The sequence below is a fragment of the Cyanistes caeruleus genome, chromosome 2, assembly GCF_971803275.1.
Source record: "Cyanistes caeruleus chromosome 2, bCyaCae1.hap1.1, whole genome shotgun sequence".
NCBI classification, from domain to species: Eukaryota; Metazoa; Chordata; class Aves; order Passeriformes; family Paridae; genus Cyanistes; species Cyanistes caeruleus.
The window spans coordinates 72,744,211-72,759,160 of NC_141702.1; the positions used below are offsets into that span (position 1 = coordinate 72,744,211).

The window sequence follows — 14,950 nt, forward strand, 5'->3', positions numbered from 1 at the left end:
GTTGTGAGAAAATTTCTGTTGAAAGCCACTAAAAGTGATTTTAAGAAAATGGAAGGCATTCGTATCTGTATACTCTGTTTTCGATGTTGCAGTTTTCCTACAGAAGTAAGCTCAGTCTAGGCTACATATTTAACATAGAAGTCTTTTGCTTTAGAGAAGGATTTTGTTTAAATTCAGCTCTTAGCATGTTCTCATTATGTTGCTGAAGCCAATTTTCCCTGTGTACTTCTTTTCTCACAACTCTTACTGCAGAATTGTCTCTAGCGTAGGTGGTGTTGGAATTTCTGTCACTATTATATATGTAAGTTTGCTAAAACACATTTAAGCAACATAGGCATATTTTTGAAGGATAGTTTTAAACACTCTACCACTTAATGCTCTTCATGGCTAAATCCATTAATATTTCGGACTATTTTTATAAATTTCAGAAATTTATTTAATTTTTCCTTATAAATGCAATATGTTTTGAACTTAAATTATGAAGTAAATGGAATGTGGGAATTGCTACAGGTTTTATGCTTGATCACCTCGATGTTTGAAGATATGATTGCTGTGTTGGAAGTTAACCTTGCTGCATTGGTGAGAACTCAGCACAGTGGTATTCTCCCATGTGGAAATGAGAAAAGTCTATCAGTTTTTGCCAGGTACAGAATAATTAAATGTTTTCTCTCCATGTTGAATTATAGATTTGTTTATCTGGCACTAAAGTGCGTCATATGGTTCTCTGCAGTACTACTTGTTGACATGGTTTGATTTTACTTCTTTTCCTATCATGCTTTAGTTGTATAGAGATGGAGAAATCACAGAATCAGAGAATGGGTGAGTTTGGAAGGCACCTCTTCATGTCATCTTGTGCAACTACCCTGCTCAAGCAGAGCCACTTGGAGTAATTTTCCCACCACCATGTCCAAACCACTTTAGACTATGTACACCATATTCTAAAGAGGGAGAACCACAACCTCTCTGGGCAGCCTATGCCAGTACTCAGTCACCTTCACAGTAAATAAGTGTTTCCCAGTGTTCAGAGAGAACCTCCTGTGTTTCATTTGTTGCACATTGCCTCTTGTCCTGGTGCTGGTTTAGGACACAGAGCCTGGCTCTAGAGCCTGCCTTACAGCCTGTACTGCTGCATGGGCTCGTTCCTCCTCTGCTGCAGGACTTTGTCTTTCACCTTGTTGAGCTTCACAAGGTTGATGTCAGCTCATTTATGCAGACAATAAATGTCTCCCTGGATGACAACACAACCTCTGCTCTTTCAGACACTCCTCTCAGCTTTGAGTCATCGGCAAACATGGTGATGGTACACTCTGCTCCCTTATCCAGATTATTAATGCAGATGTCGAATGGAATTATACCCATGGAATCATATGGAATGCAGTTATAACCTCTGGGTTACTCCACTGGCTCCTGCTTTCCAGCTAGACTTTGAACCACTGATGATCACAGTCTAGGCCTGGTTGTTCATCTGGATTTCAATCCACCTCACTGTGTTCTCATCCAGACCACAGTTCATCAGCTTCCCTGTTCTTATGGTTCTTATGGGAGACAGTGTAGAAAGTCTTACTGAAATCAAAGTAGACAATATGCACTGCTCTCTGCTCATCTGCCAAGCCACTCATTTTGTCACAGAAGTTTATCAAACTGATCAAGCATGACTTCCCCTTGAAGTATCCCTGCTGATTATTACTTTCTTGTCCTTTATGTCCCGAGAAATGATTTATGAGAAAATGCTGACATCTTAAAAATGACAAAACCCCTGCAATATACACTGAAGAGCAAATTTCAGTGCTTATAATAAAACCATCAGTTAATATTCACAAAACTGGGATGTAACATGTAAAAGCAATGGTCTGCAAATTGAATCAGGGCCAAGACTTGTCTGTACTGCTGAGTATCTGAGCTGATAAATGGTCCACTATGCCTTACTTGTTTTCAGTAAATTCTCATTGCTATTGCATGTGTAAACACACACATGGAGATAAATAACTAAAAAGGAGTTTTGACATCTTTTTCTTATCTGACATTTTTGTTCATTGCATTCATTGATCAATTTTTTGTTCTTCACTTTATAACTTAGGTGTACTTTATTGGCAAGTTCTCCATTGTGTAAAGGTTTAAAGAAGAACATGAAAGAACCTTCTAGGAAAACAGTTGGTAAGTGTAAACCAATCCTGAAATTAATAATAAAGTTATATTTTTAGTAACAGTAACTGACTTCTAGCTGACTTGTGCCTAATACAATCAGTATGTTAATTTTTGTTTTAAAAATATATTACATTGTATTTTTACTTCAGTAGGAAGAATTTTACACTTCTATTAACATTAAATATCATACACATGTAATTGTAGTTGAAAACTGTGGTTATAAGTATTTTTATTTTTTCAAAAACCATTGTCTGAGAACTTCCTGTGGATTTTAGAAGTGTTAGAATATAGAAGGTTTAAATTTTTGTAAGTCATTCTTTTTCCATAGCATGCAGTAAATTTTTCTGTATAATTTGTCATTTCTTTCTTAACTTTGGTTATGATATACACCAAACAGATGTTTTCATATATTTTATTGTTCTGAATAATCTTCTGCCAATACTGGATGTTTAGGAAATTAATTTTTGTCTCAATAATCTTGATACTATTACTGCTTAAAAAAGAGAAGATCTGACATCCACTTGCCATTGAACCACTTGTAACTTTTTTGGTTAGCAACAATAAAGTTAAAAAAATATTTTTAAAAAGTGTTTTTCATCCTCTCCATAGACACTTACTGTGCCCATTAGAATGTCAAAGGTTATATCTCTAGGGATTTATGGTATTTTCAGAGTACATCTACAGAGTTTTAGCTAGAATTCCAGGCTGCCTTGGACAGCCAGCACTGACAACTGTGCTGCCTTTGTTGACATCTCATGATCAGAGAGATGAGTGCTGTAATGAAATCCTTTGGTCTCTTAAGACATCTGGTACTGGGAGCTTCTCAGGAAGGGCCTTTTCGTTCCTCATTGCTGCCTGAAGAGAAAGGATACTTAGTGGCTTTTGAAGGGACTTCTACCCTCAGCAGAGGTGAATGTATCCCAATGTATCTGAGTTTTTTCCCTGGGAATAGCAACAACATTTCCCACTTTACAATGTTAGTTTAGTTTGTTTCCTGCTGATATAAAACACTCAGTTTGGAGCTGAGGGTGCCCTCTGGGCTTCTTAGTACAGCACTGGGCATGCAGACATTGCCCATGACCTGAGCTGTGTAGGGACACAAATAGATACCCACCAGTCAGCTTGTTAATGATCTTTAGATCCATTCTTTAGTCCAAATATAGGGTGTGAATACATTATAGCTAATGCATACAAAATCTAAGAAGAGGCAGTTAGAAAACACATTTTCTAACTGAAATGATGAAAAACGTGATTCAGAAGAATATTCTTGCTACTTCAACCTTTAAAGAGGTTCCTACTCATTCATGGTATTGGAGGAGGGATGTTTCACAATGCAACAGTTCATGTATCTTTCCTTTTCTCAGTAATCATTATTTTAGGGTGATTAGGGTGATAGAGTTTTGTAACATAAGGAAACATCAAGTATTTATAATGTGAAAAAACTCTCTACTATAACTGTAAAAATATAATGTTAAAAACATTTTAATGTAAATTAAATTATTTTCCTACAGGAGTGACAAACACGGTGAAGGATAAACCATTGGTTTTCCATAATAAAATTAAGTCATCAGGATATACAGCAGCACCACGGTGAGTAGAAATGTTACTGCTTTCCCTGTCTTATTGGTGTGTGATTTTTTCCACACAACTATGTAGTCTAATGATTGTGAAATGAATCACCTGTGAAAAACAATTATGATGTTATAAAATAAAAAAAAATTTAAAAACATATTGTAAACCAAAATGTTCACAGCTTCTGGTCATTGGCCAACTTCTTTTTAAAATCCACATTTGGCATCCTGATTCTTTCATCTAGCTAGACTCTTGTTTTTTCAGCTTGCAGAAAGAATTTTCTAAGAACTGTATTTGTATGGATTTTGTCCTTCAGAATGTGCTGTTCAACAAATAACTCACAGAAGTCAAGGTCCAGACTCAGGCATTAGAATATTAGACATTTATATTGTCATCAAAGTGTACATTCTTTTATCTATTGACATTACCCACAGATATAAAAAGCAAGAAGGAAATAGAATTGTTTTCATTTGAAAAAAAAATGTTTCTCCCATGCAAGGTGTAATGTTTCATGTAAGAGTGTCTGTTTTCTCTCTCATAGAATGACCATGTTTTCTCCAAATACTAACCTGAAAAAAAAAGAGGCATCAAAGTGGAAGACCAATTGTAAATGGTAAGTAATCTAACGACTGTTAGAGTAGGAACATATTAAAACAAATTAAACAAATTAAAAATGCTTCTGTCATTGAAACTTTTTAGTAAAGGCTGCAACAAGAACTAAAAGGGTTGGTAAATTTGATAGAAAATTTATCATTGCAGCAAGTGATTTGGTTTATCAGACTGTGAAATAAATTTGAGTGCTTCATATAAAAGAAAATATGCATATCTATTTTCTTAGATTTGTGTTGGTAGGAAGAACAGGCGCTAAATATGGTAGGAAGCTGAGTCTCAACATGTTGTTAGGCTGCAGTTCTAGTCTGAAAAATAACTGAATGTGGCACAGGGAGAAGTGATTTCAGATCATGTCCCTCATTCACCCCTAAGATCTTGTTACCTTAATACAAACTTACTCCAATGGATATAAACAGAGTATGTGTAATAGTACAAATTGACCAGTGGAATCTTTATCAGTGATCACAAAGAAAAAATGTTTTTCTAAGGGTGGTGTATTCATGCTAATTTGTGTGGAATGTTAAATGGGGATATTGCACACATTTTTTTCTCTTTACAGTTATATAGAGTCTTTGTTTTATATAATACAATCATGAACGTAAAGAATGATTGATGCCATAATTTTTCTCATTTAAAAAGAGCTGTTGAAGTGTTAAGAAACCCACTTAATAGCTCAAGACTAAACCTTGTATACCTTGCACACATAGAAAGCTTTTACATGAGTGCTTCAGATAATTTCAACTTTGGTTTAGCACTATTTTATATAGGTTAAGCTACTTAGTATTTTAAGTTTTGTGTGGTTTTTTTAGTTAAACTGCTTTTTTTTTAGTTAATATTGCATTTTGTCAGAAGGTCTTTGTAAGCAAGATAGAGTTTACAGTATTCTTTAAATACTTTTGATAGCTATGTTACTTAAGAAATTTTTTTTTTGCCAGACTATGTTAATTTTTGGCCTTGTGAATTCACAACTCATCGTGGTAGGAGTAGTTTAAATATGACAATTTAAAATTAATTTGACTCTTACCTTGGATTTGACAATTTTTTTCCAGCATATTTTTATGTAAAGATGTTTAGAATAGTTCCCAAAGCCACATTTATTTCATAACTGAAATGAAAATGCACTGGTTTATTTATTTTTTTCCTTCTTTTAAGTAAAAATAAAGAATATCCTTTGGAAAATCATCCTCCAATCAAATATGAGAAAGAGATAGCTGCTACTTGTAAACCAACTCCAATTTTTTCTGTTCAATATTCTGGTAAGTACAGGCTTTTAAAAAGTGCAGTTTTGTCAGGATGCGGAAAGAAATCCAAAATTTGTGTGGCAAAGTTTCTAAAGACTGGGGATACTGTGGATAAATTCACAGAAAACTTTCTGGCAGTACTGCATACTTTATACTGATAATTTTTTTTCTTGTAAAACCATGTAAGCTGTTACTACATAGGCATCAGGATTCTATTTCTGATCTTATATCTTGTTTCCTTTTGAATTTATTTCTTGACTTTCCCACTACTACTTGAAAATTAAGAGTTCTTTCACTAAGGAATTTATTTTCTAACACATTTACTTAGTTTCATCAGGGTGTATTAAATACTGACCTTCTGTTTCAAAATACTAATATTTAAATTTATATAAATATTATTCAATTATTATAAATTGAAATATTAAAAAAGGAATTCTTCTGTATGATCCAAAGACAGGCATTTTTCTTAACTGCCCTGGATAAATGACTCTTGCAATAGGTTTAGTCAATTCCAATATAAGTATGATTAAGCAGAAAGCATTTCCTAGATTAGCAATCAAGCATTTTGTCATGTATATAATAATGTTAATGTGGACCCTGCAAGGCAAAATATTTTCAAAATATTTCAAAACGTAAATCTTTGTAAGTATTTTGAGGACAAGAACAACTTTCATCCTCAGAAAATAAAAGCAATTAGATGCAATCAGTAACTTTGCTAAAATATATTCCATCTATTTCTGCTCCTTAGAGAGTTTTTGTAGTACATTTTAGGTATAAATCTTCTTTTAGTCTGAGGAAGAAACGTCTTTATTCTTTTCTCTCACATGTCCATACATGCACACACAGGTTTAAATAACCACAGTTTATAAAAAAATTTAGATTTTTTTTTTTTTTTTAGTTAAAAAATTTCGTTATTTAGAGAATAAGTCAGGACAAGAAATGAATTAGCCTACAAAATCCAAGCAATTTTTTCAGCACTAATTTTGATGTTCATACAAAATCAGCATTAAACATATGAAATGAATATCTGTTTTTTGTTTTGTTGTAGTGACATGCATGATTTTTATGATTAAAAGAAGCAGCATATTAGCTCCTTTTTGCTTTCAGTCATAAATCATTGGATGCTCTTCTTTATAGGGGATGGAGAGCTGCTGGCTTGTGGCCAGGCTGATAAAACTGTGCTGATATTCAATTCCAATCTCACTGAAGTGCATAATGTTTTTTCAGGTAAATTTTGGAATTAAATTATAAGGGATATAGTATATGGTTGAGTTTGATCTAAAATGGCATGGATTCCACTTACATCACCCTGATAACAAGAGAGAGTGAGTACTGATGATTCAAGATGCAAAATTTATTTCTCTGATTGCTTAGTTTTGTTCTAGAATTAAGCTGACTACAAGGTGTTCCCATTTCACAATTTTTTGTGAGGTAAGAAGTTATCTATGAGATATATATTGAAATCTTCATCTTGATGTATATTACAATAATTAAAGAGAAGCAATAAAGGCAATATATTACAATAATAATACATGTGTATATTGTAGTAATATATTCTGATAGTTTATTAGCCAAAAATTGACTGTGATGACTTGGCAAAAGATGTGTTTGCTTTGAAACTCCAGACTTCTAGAGAATAACCATCTAAACAAAGAGGGACTGTTCCTATGAAGAAATCCACAGCTACAGAGGTGTATTCATGTGTAAACATATATGCTTTTAAATGAATCTTAAACACCATATTATGTCTAAATTTCTACAGGAACGATCTGTTAAATTTTTAATAACCATAAGTGTTATGACTTTTAATCAGTGCTGCTAAATTAATTTTCTGTGAAAGCTCATAATGGAAAATGAATGGTTTTTACTAGCTGACCCAAATAAGTATTAAAATTGGACTACTTAAAGATGTTTTAGACAATTATGTCAAAGTAAATAACTCTGCAACTGATATATGAAAACAGTTTTTCTTTTTGACTAATTTTCATTATATTTAGTGGAAGAAGTTGTGACAAGTTGTGACATTAAGGAGGCAACATTACTGGAATTGTGAATTATTCTTGTGTGAGGAAATTGATGAAAATATGCCTTGTGGACAAAATAATAGGATGTTTTTCTTCTACAATAACAAGTTCTTGAGTTTTTCACTGATTTTTTTCATTGAGGCCTTTAACAATTTGTGTCTTTTTTGTTTTAATGATGCACAAGTCTGAAAACCAATGTAAATCACATTCTGCTATGCATGTAGTCTTTTCAAAAGCAACATAAATGTTGAACTGCCAGGTAAAGTAAAGCATAGGATTAGGAACCACAAACCATTAGTTGCCTGCTTGTTTCATTTAGATTGCTCTCCTGTGCCATTCAGATTACCATGCAGTCATTTGTTTGCTTTCTACTTTTGATGGTCTTGTTTTAGAACTGTCATAATATATGCCTTTATATGAAAAAACATGATCATTATTCTTACTTAGAGCTGCAGTCAGTGGCAATGTAAAATTTTCTTTTTTCCAAGAAATAGAAATTGTACTTATTCTGCTAAATTTTTCAGTTTCAAGGTAGCATTAACATATGAATATTGCTTCTTATCAAAAATTATGGCTTTATAAGCCAGCATCAAAGAATGGTATCACAACAGTCTTTCTGTTAGCCTGATTTACTCAGTCGTGTTCCCTGAAGGGTTCAGTTACAATTTTAAGTAGTTCTTCAGTGGTGACTCTTCAGGTGTCTGTGTCTTGTAGTGAAGTGCAGGTAATGTTGAGCAGCTGCAGAGAGTTACAGCCAGCATGGCCTTTCCGAAGAAGTCTTTTTACAAAACCAGCTGCTATTCTTCTCAATGTGCTCCAGGACTGGGGAACCCTGAGTAATGCCTGTTTTGAATTTTACTGGGCTCTTTCAAGCCAGCTGGCATCTCCTTCACTGTGCTTTGGGACTGAGGGGCCTAGAGAGCAGAGATTCTTAAGCTTTTTGCATGGCTCTTCCAATTTTCCAGAACTCAGATTTTCCTAAAGTTTCTCAGGTTCCTTACTACTTTGGAAAACTGTTTTGTATATTCTGTTGTGGTTTTATTTTTTTTTGTTTCTTTGATTGGTTTTGTGCTTTGTTTTGTTTTTTCTTTAATGCAGATTATTCAAGGATTCAAAATATTTTTAGAAAATCAAAGCCTTTAAATAAAGCTGTGTTGTGAACAAAATAAGAATAATACTTACATGTGTATTTGTGCAGTACCTGTTCAGCTTTCTGGTAAAAATTCTACAGCTGTTTGGTAACTGGGAATTAAAATATCTTATTTTTAAGACTTTTTGTAGACATATGTCTACAAAATGAAATATCTCAGTGGCTGTGATACATTAAATACCCTTCCTGTAATTTAAAGCAAACTATTTTTTAATACAGAACTTCTGTTGACCAAAGATAAAATGTGCACAAGAGGGCAGCATAAGAACTTTGAATGTTTTAAGGCTAGCTGAAATTCATCAGACTTCATCTGACAAATTGCAATAGCATGCATCGAAGTCTGTAAGATTTGTCTGGCATGTTCTTTTTTCATCTTTTTTATCAGCTTCAACATAATGTTAGATCAAAATAGTAATTTTAGGTTTTGAATATTATTTCTGGCTTTTAAAATTTTTTCTTTGTAAGTTTACAATCTTGTTTTTAACAAGACATTGAAGTGGCATGCTCATCTTATTTTGAAAAAAAATAACTAGCTCAGTAATAAAAGGTTAATAAATAAAACAAAGCATTTCAACTATTTTTGATGTCTTAAGAGGTTTCCAGACCATGTTTAATAAAAAATTTCATTATAATACAATACTCAAATTCTTTTTGCAATACCGAGTCTTTGCTTAAATTTAAGTTCAAGGATGTTTCTTGAAAGTGCTCTTCCAATAACTTTGAAAAATTAGGGTTGGAATTATCTTTTTTTGTTTATTAATGAAAGTCACTTTCCTGTGGTTTTTGGTGGAAGAAAATTTTAATAGCTGGTTCACTGTTACCAATTTTAATCCAAACGTTTGAAACCTGTACTTAGAATGTATTTTAATGTTGTGCACAATTATATGAAAACAATACAAGTAACTCCAGAGAAATTTATTAATGAAAGAAATGAGCTTTATGATATTTCCATTATTATTTTTATTAGGTCATGATGGTGCAGTTAACTCTGTTGGCTGGAGCCATGACAGGAAGTGGTTAGTTTCTGCATCAGAAGACAGAACTTTAAGGGTCTGGTCAGTCTACAATAAGGAACCTGCCCTAATTCTGGTAATTGGAAACTTCCATTGGTTTGGACACAGAGAACACTGTTTTGCACTTTCATCCACTTCTGTTTTAAAAGTTTCGTAGAAAGAACCAATTTCTAGAGCTACTGAGTGGTGACTCCCACAGATAAAATGATCTGGGTGATCTCCATTGACTCCAAATTGAAGTTTTTCTCATGGTAATTTAGGAAAAGAAAAAATAAACCTTGTTAAAAAAAACCCAACCCTATTAGGCATGTCTGGAAGTTTTGGTTTTATTGTCTGGTCTGTACATTGTATTTTCTTTGGCTCAGCTCTGCTTGACTTTAGTCTTCTCCCCAATTAAAAAAGAAATTCAGTGTATGAAGCTAGATTGTATTGGATCCAATTGACTACAGATACACTGCCAGCTAATTTAAGCTGAGTGAAATATTTTCTTTTAGAGTAATAGATGTCAAAAATAAGAGGGGCTACTATGTAGTAGTTTAAGTGTCTGGCCTATGATCAGGATGACAGGGAGGCACTGCCTTAACACCAGGAATCTCAGACAAAAAATACTTATTTGAATCCATTCTTAATAAATTCCTTTATGTTTCAGGGTAAAGAGAAGTTCCATAAGACTGTACGCTTTGCACAGTTTTATTTTATAGATACATTTATATTGCTGTGTTGTGGAGCTGAATTTCATTTGCTAAGTTTCCATCTAGATCCCACCAAGGATGACCTAAAACGGTGAGTTAATTTCTCATTAACAGACCAGTGAAAGTACTCATACAGTTTGATCTGGGATTTTGTGTGTGGTGAGGTGAGCTGAGGGGGCAAAAATATTACAGTAAATAAAAAACTGAACAAATAGTAAAATCTAGTTGCAAAATATCTTTGTTTTGAATGGGAGAACAAAAAGAATTAGGGCTACATCACTGAATATCGCTTAATTGATATTGTAAAGGGTATGTCCTGTCTGTTGATGATATTAGACAGTATTGGGCTGTATCCTTAGATGGGAAAAACTGGTCTATTTTCCTCATCTACTTCCTTGGCAGTTTTGCTGCTGCACAGGAAAGCATACTAAGCACAATCTTAAATGTGTTTAGGAATAGGAGTGCTTTCTTGAATTGAGGCATGTGTAACTTCACTGAAACGTTGAATTGTCAGACGGAATTATATAATACTTTTCTTCCATAATCTGCTTATGTAGTTTGTTTTACTCATTAATTCTTAGTTTATGGAGATATTAATAAACCTAAAAAGGTAAGCCAAATTGCTACATAAACTTCAATTTCTAAGAGAAGAACGACTGTACAGCGTCCAACTCAGTGTATCCGCAGTACCTGCCTGAATTTTAAACGAGTTTTGAGCTTTGAATTGAACATGTATAGGACATGGAGCAAATATATTGTGTCAAAAAAAAAAACCAAAACAAAAACTTAAGCATACTAAAATTCCTCTTTTTTTAAAAATAATAGGTACTCTTCTATTCCCCTCCCTCCCCTCCCTGTTACTTGGTTCAGTTTTGTCATAACTTGTATTTGATGAATCTCAGTTTACTGTTGGTTGATTTGCTTTCTATGTGAAATTCTACCTAAGCCATAGCCTGTGAGGTATTTATTTATCTGTGTAGCAGTCTGCAGTGTAGAAGCAAGGTACTTCAGCCAATTCAAACAATTGTTCTTGCATTTGGGAACAACCTAAACATTTTTATCAGCCTCTTTCAGCAGGGTAAATTGGACCAGAGGAAATTTCATACTGCCTTCATTAGATTGTACCTATTATATCAGTCAGCTTATTTAAAGTTAGCTTGGGTAGGTTACCCAAAACCAGTGATAAATCATTTGCTCTTGAAGTATAGTGCACTTTATTTTTTAGTTTATTTGAATAAAGTGCTTGTGGAAACTACAAATGTTCTTGGATTAAATTGCAAATTTAATTAATTAATTTAAATTGTATATTATGCTCTGCTTCTCCATCACTGCTAAAGCAGTTCTGATGTCCATCTGAAAAGATCAGGAGACCGTTGTTAGAGAGAATAAAAATGAAAGGCAAAAACCAAGTCACTAAGCATTTTCCTTTTGAACAGATCTGGCTGACAACCATATTGCTTTTGTCAAATGATTTCAGATTTGAAAACTTTTAGCATTGTTGGAAAGGAACAGTAATGATTCCTACAGAATGTCATGCATGAACTTTTGCACTTTCATGCACACGAAGCTAAAGCGCAAGTATAATATTTATTGTTGCACAGGAATTATTTTGGACACTGCAGACAGTGTCCAGAAATGGCTAAAACCTGGTGTGTTATCAATGCTGGTTTGATCTCAAGTCCAAAACACAGCACCATACAAGCCACTATGAAGAAAATTAACTCCACCCCAACCAGACCCAGTGAAGTTGTTATTAACTCTGTATTCCTAAGGTGACTTTTATGAAAATCATGCTCTTCTTGCCCAATATATCCATATCCATATCCATATCCATATCCATATCCATATCCATATTCATGGAGTTATTTTTTCTGTTTACTGTAAGAATAGATCCATGTTGCCTATGTGAATATATTTCAGTAATCAGAAAGTTCTAATTATATTGAATAACAATACAGTTTTGTGTTATGCAATATAAAAAAAGGCTGAAGCCATTTTAGAGGTTTGACATGTTTGTCACCTCTGCATGGAGCTGGCAGGTAACCCAAAGGACCTTAAATAGTTCTCTGTGTGTTGGGAAACAAAATGTCTTTGGTAGTGTGTGATCTGCACCTTATTCTCTTCCCATCTAAGTAGAAATTATTCTTTCCTCACTGTTTTCATTCTTTCCTCACTGTTTTCTCCTCATTTTCTTCCTGATTGCCCTATCATCAGCACATTAAATGCTACACTGAAACCAGTGGGATATCTGCTTTCTGAACATGGGTACATTACAGACTTTTTCTCTTCAACATTTCCAGTATACATACAGGAATGTTTTAGAGTTTCATGTTGATGAAAGATCAATCTTCTGTATATGAATATCATGGGTTTTTTCATCCAAATGAGTTTAGTTACCAAGTTTTTTAATAGAGGTTGACAATAAGGCAAAAGATCTGTTGCTTTAATTTTTAATAATGAAAGAAAACATTTTGATTTGTGGTTCAGTGGGAGCTTACTGGTGACTACAAATTGTAACTCATTTCATTAACAGTAGCATTCATTTGATATTATTTGCAGATACAAACAGAGGAGTGTTTGCAAATTGGTACAGAAATTTCCCATGACTTCAACAATGGAGATTACCAGTCTTTCAGCAGTAAATGAGTTCTATTCTTGTATCCTTTTTATTTCTTATTTTCTTTGTAGTCCTTTTGACTTAATGACATGGACATCAGCTAAAGTAAGTAGCATTTGATTATTTACTACTCCTTTTCTATTAGAGTAAAAAAACTTGTAATTTTTTGTGATGTTGAACTTCATCCTTATGTGTAAATTTTTAGTGCTGTAAGATTTTTGGTGTTGTTAATAGAGCAATAAATAGAACAGAGTTTATGTATCTATTTATGTATCTGTATTTTTATCTGTCTATATGCTTTTGTTCCTTTAGATAAGTTTGACTTTAACACAGAGAACTGTACAGATATTGTACTTACAGCTGGCAGCAACCGAGCAGTGGAAGTTTTTGATCTCAATGCAGGCTGCAGCGCAGCAGTGATACAGGAAGCTCATGTTAGATCAGTCCATCAGATCTGCCAAAATAAGGTATGTACTTTATTGAATTGTATTTGCAGTACCACTACAACATCAACAACAAAGAAATCAGAGGCTAAAAGTAGAATTGATAGTAATTGACAAGTTTTTATACATTGGGGAGGATGGGCAAGAACATGAGTCTGTGTGGTAGGTCCATACAAATTTCATTTGTTCTCTAGTGTAAAGGAGGGAGCAGTGAGACTGATTGAATGATCTTGCTATTAGAGAAGTGTTTATTATCTTTTGCATTACTTGTGCTAGACTGTAATACTGTAGTTCAACAGGAATTTTTTCTTATGTAAGTGTTCTCTTCAGGAGCTCAATCTGACACTGTGTGATTTATTCTGAAACTTTAGAAACAGCAAACAAAAAAAAAAATTTCTCAGTACTACCATAGAAGAGATGACTTAAAACCCCTCACCCTTGCTCTTATTTTTTCCTTGAAGACAGATTTGAGTGTTTGTAGTTTTTATAGTACCATATGTTCTGGAATGCCTGCTGTGTTAGGTCTGGTTGAATGTGGTGCTTCATTCCCAGTTGGAAAGTCCTTGCTTCTGTGGGTTTAAAACAGTTCCTTGTTATTACTGTTGTAGAACTCTTTGTGGGCTTTCCTTATAGATGTGATCTGGTAAAACACTTAAAATTGTGCTAACTATTTCAATACTGTTTGTAATGCATATGGGCTTAAAATTCTGGCTTTTCTTTTTGCTGGGTCAGCTTAGTGCCTTCAGGTTATTTAATCATGAAAGACTTTAAAGCTGTGGGCAAGTAATCACTTGGGAAAAAAAACCTAGTTGTATGTGGTATAGCAAAGAAAACTGACCATTTTGGAGGACAATTATGCATCAAGGTTTTCCATTTTTTCTCAGTTATATAAAACTAGTACTTTAGATGAATCAATAGGAAAATTACACATCAACTATTTTATTACATTGGATAGTTTAAAGTTACTAGAGCAAATATAATTTGCATTTTCTTTAAGATGATATGCTAAAATATTTTATAGACATAAATATATGCAGAATGCTGTGTACAAACTACATACCACTTAAAGTATGAAACACACCGGACTCTAAGATTTTCTAGTGATGAGACATGATTCAGTGGAAACAAATCTGTGGAGAGAAACAGTTCATGCTGAAGATCCAGTTCCTTCACCCCAAAATTTATGAAGCCTTTCCTCTGGGCTATTCATAGTCTCATTGTGCAAACTAAATACTCATTTGTGATGGCTGTATATATATTCTTGAAGTGCATTTTCTAGTTTAGATTAATGCAAATCAGTTCTCATGTTCCAAGACCATTTTCTAATTCCACCTGGACAATAGTAAGTGGGCATAATCATTAAATTTACTCTTTAAATGAATGAAAAAGAAAACCCATTTTGAGGGTCTTGGGAGACAATAGGGAAAGTATGTTCCAATTA

The 14,950-nt window shown here is 33.6% G+C and overlaps 1 protein-coding gene across 8 annotated transcripts in view; it reads left to right on the forward strand.

Annotated features, from left to right (window-relative positions):
* WDR27 (WD repeat domain 27) overlaps positions 1 to 14,950 on the forward strand; it is a 102,646-nt gene that overhangs the window by 12,305 nt on the left and 75,391 nt on the right. For all 8 annotated transcript variants that reach the window (XR_015283422.1, XM_086877863.1, XM_086877864.1 and 5 more), the window contains 10 exons: positions 511 to 644; positions 2,078 to 2,154; positions 3,657 to 3,735; positions 4,259 to 4,330; positions 5,482 to 5,585; positions 6,708 to 6,797; positions 9,712 to 9,833; positions 10,407 to 10,540; positions 13,009 to 13,106; positions 13,412 to 13,533. Coding sequence is in view for 7 of the 8 variants with exons in the window: in XM_086877863.1 (XP_086733989.1) it covers positions 511 to 644; positions 2,078 to 2,154; positions 3,657 to 3,735; positions 4,259 to 4,330; positions 5,482 to 5,585; positions 6,708 to 6,797; positions 9,712 to 9,833; positions 10,407 to 10,540; positions 13,009 to 13,106; positions 13,412 to 13,533 (1,032 nt within the window). In the remaining variant the exon portion in view is untranslated. The remainder of the gene's footprint in view (positions 1 to 510; positions 645 to 2,077; positions 2,155 to 3,656; positions 3,736 to 4,258; positions 4,331 to 5,481; positions 5,586 to 6,707; positions 6,798 to 9,711; positions 9,834 to 10,406; positions 10,541 to 13,008; positions 13,107 to 13,411; positions 13,534 to 14,950) is intronic.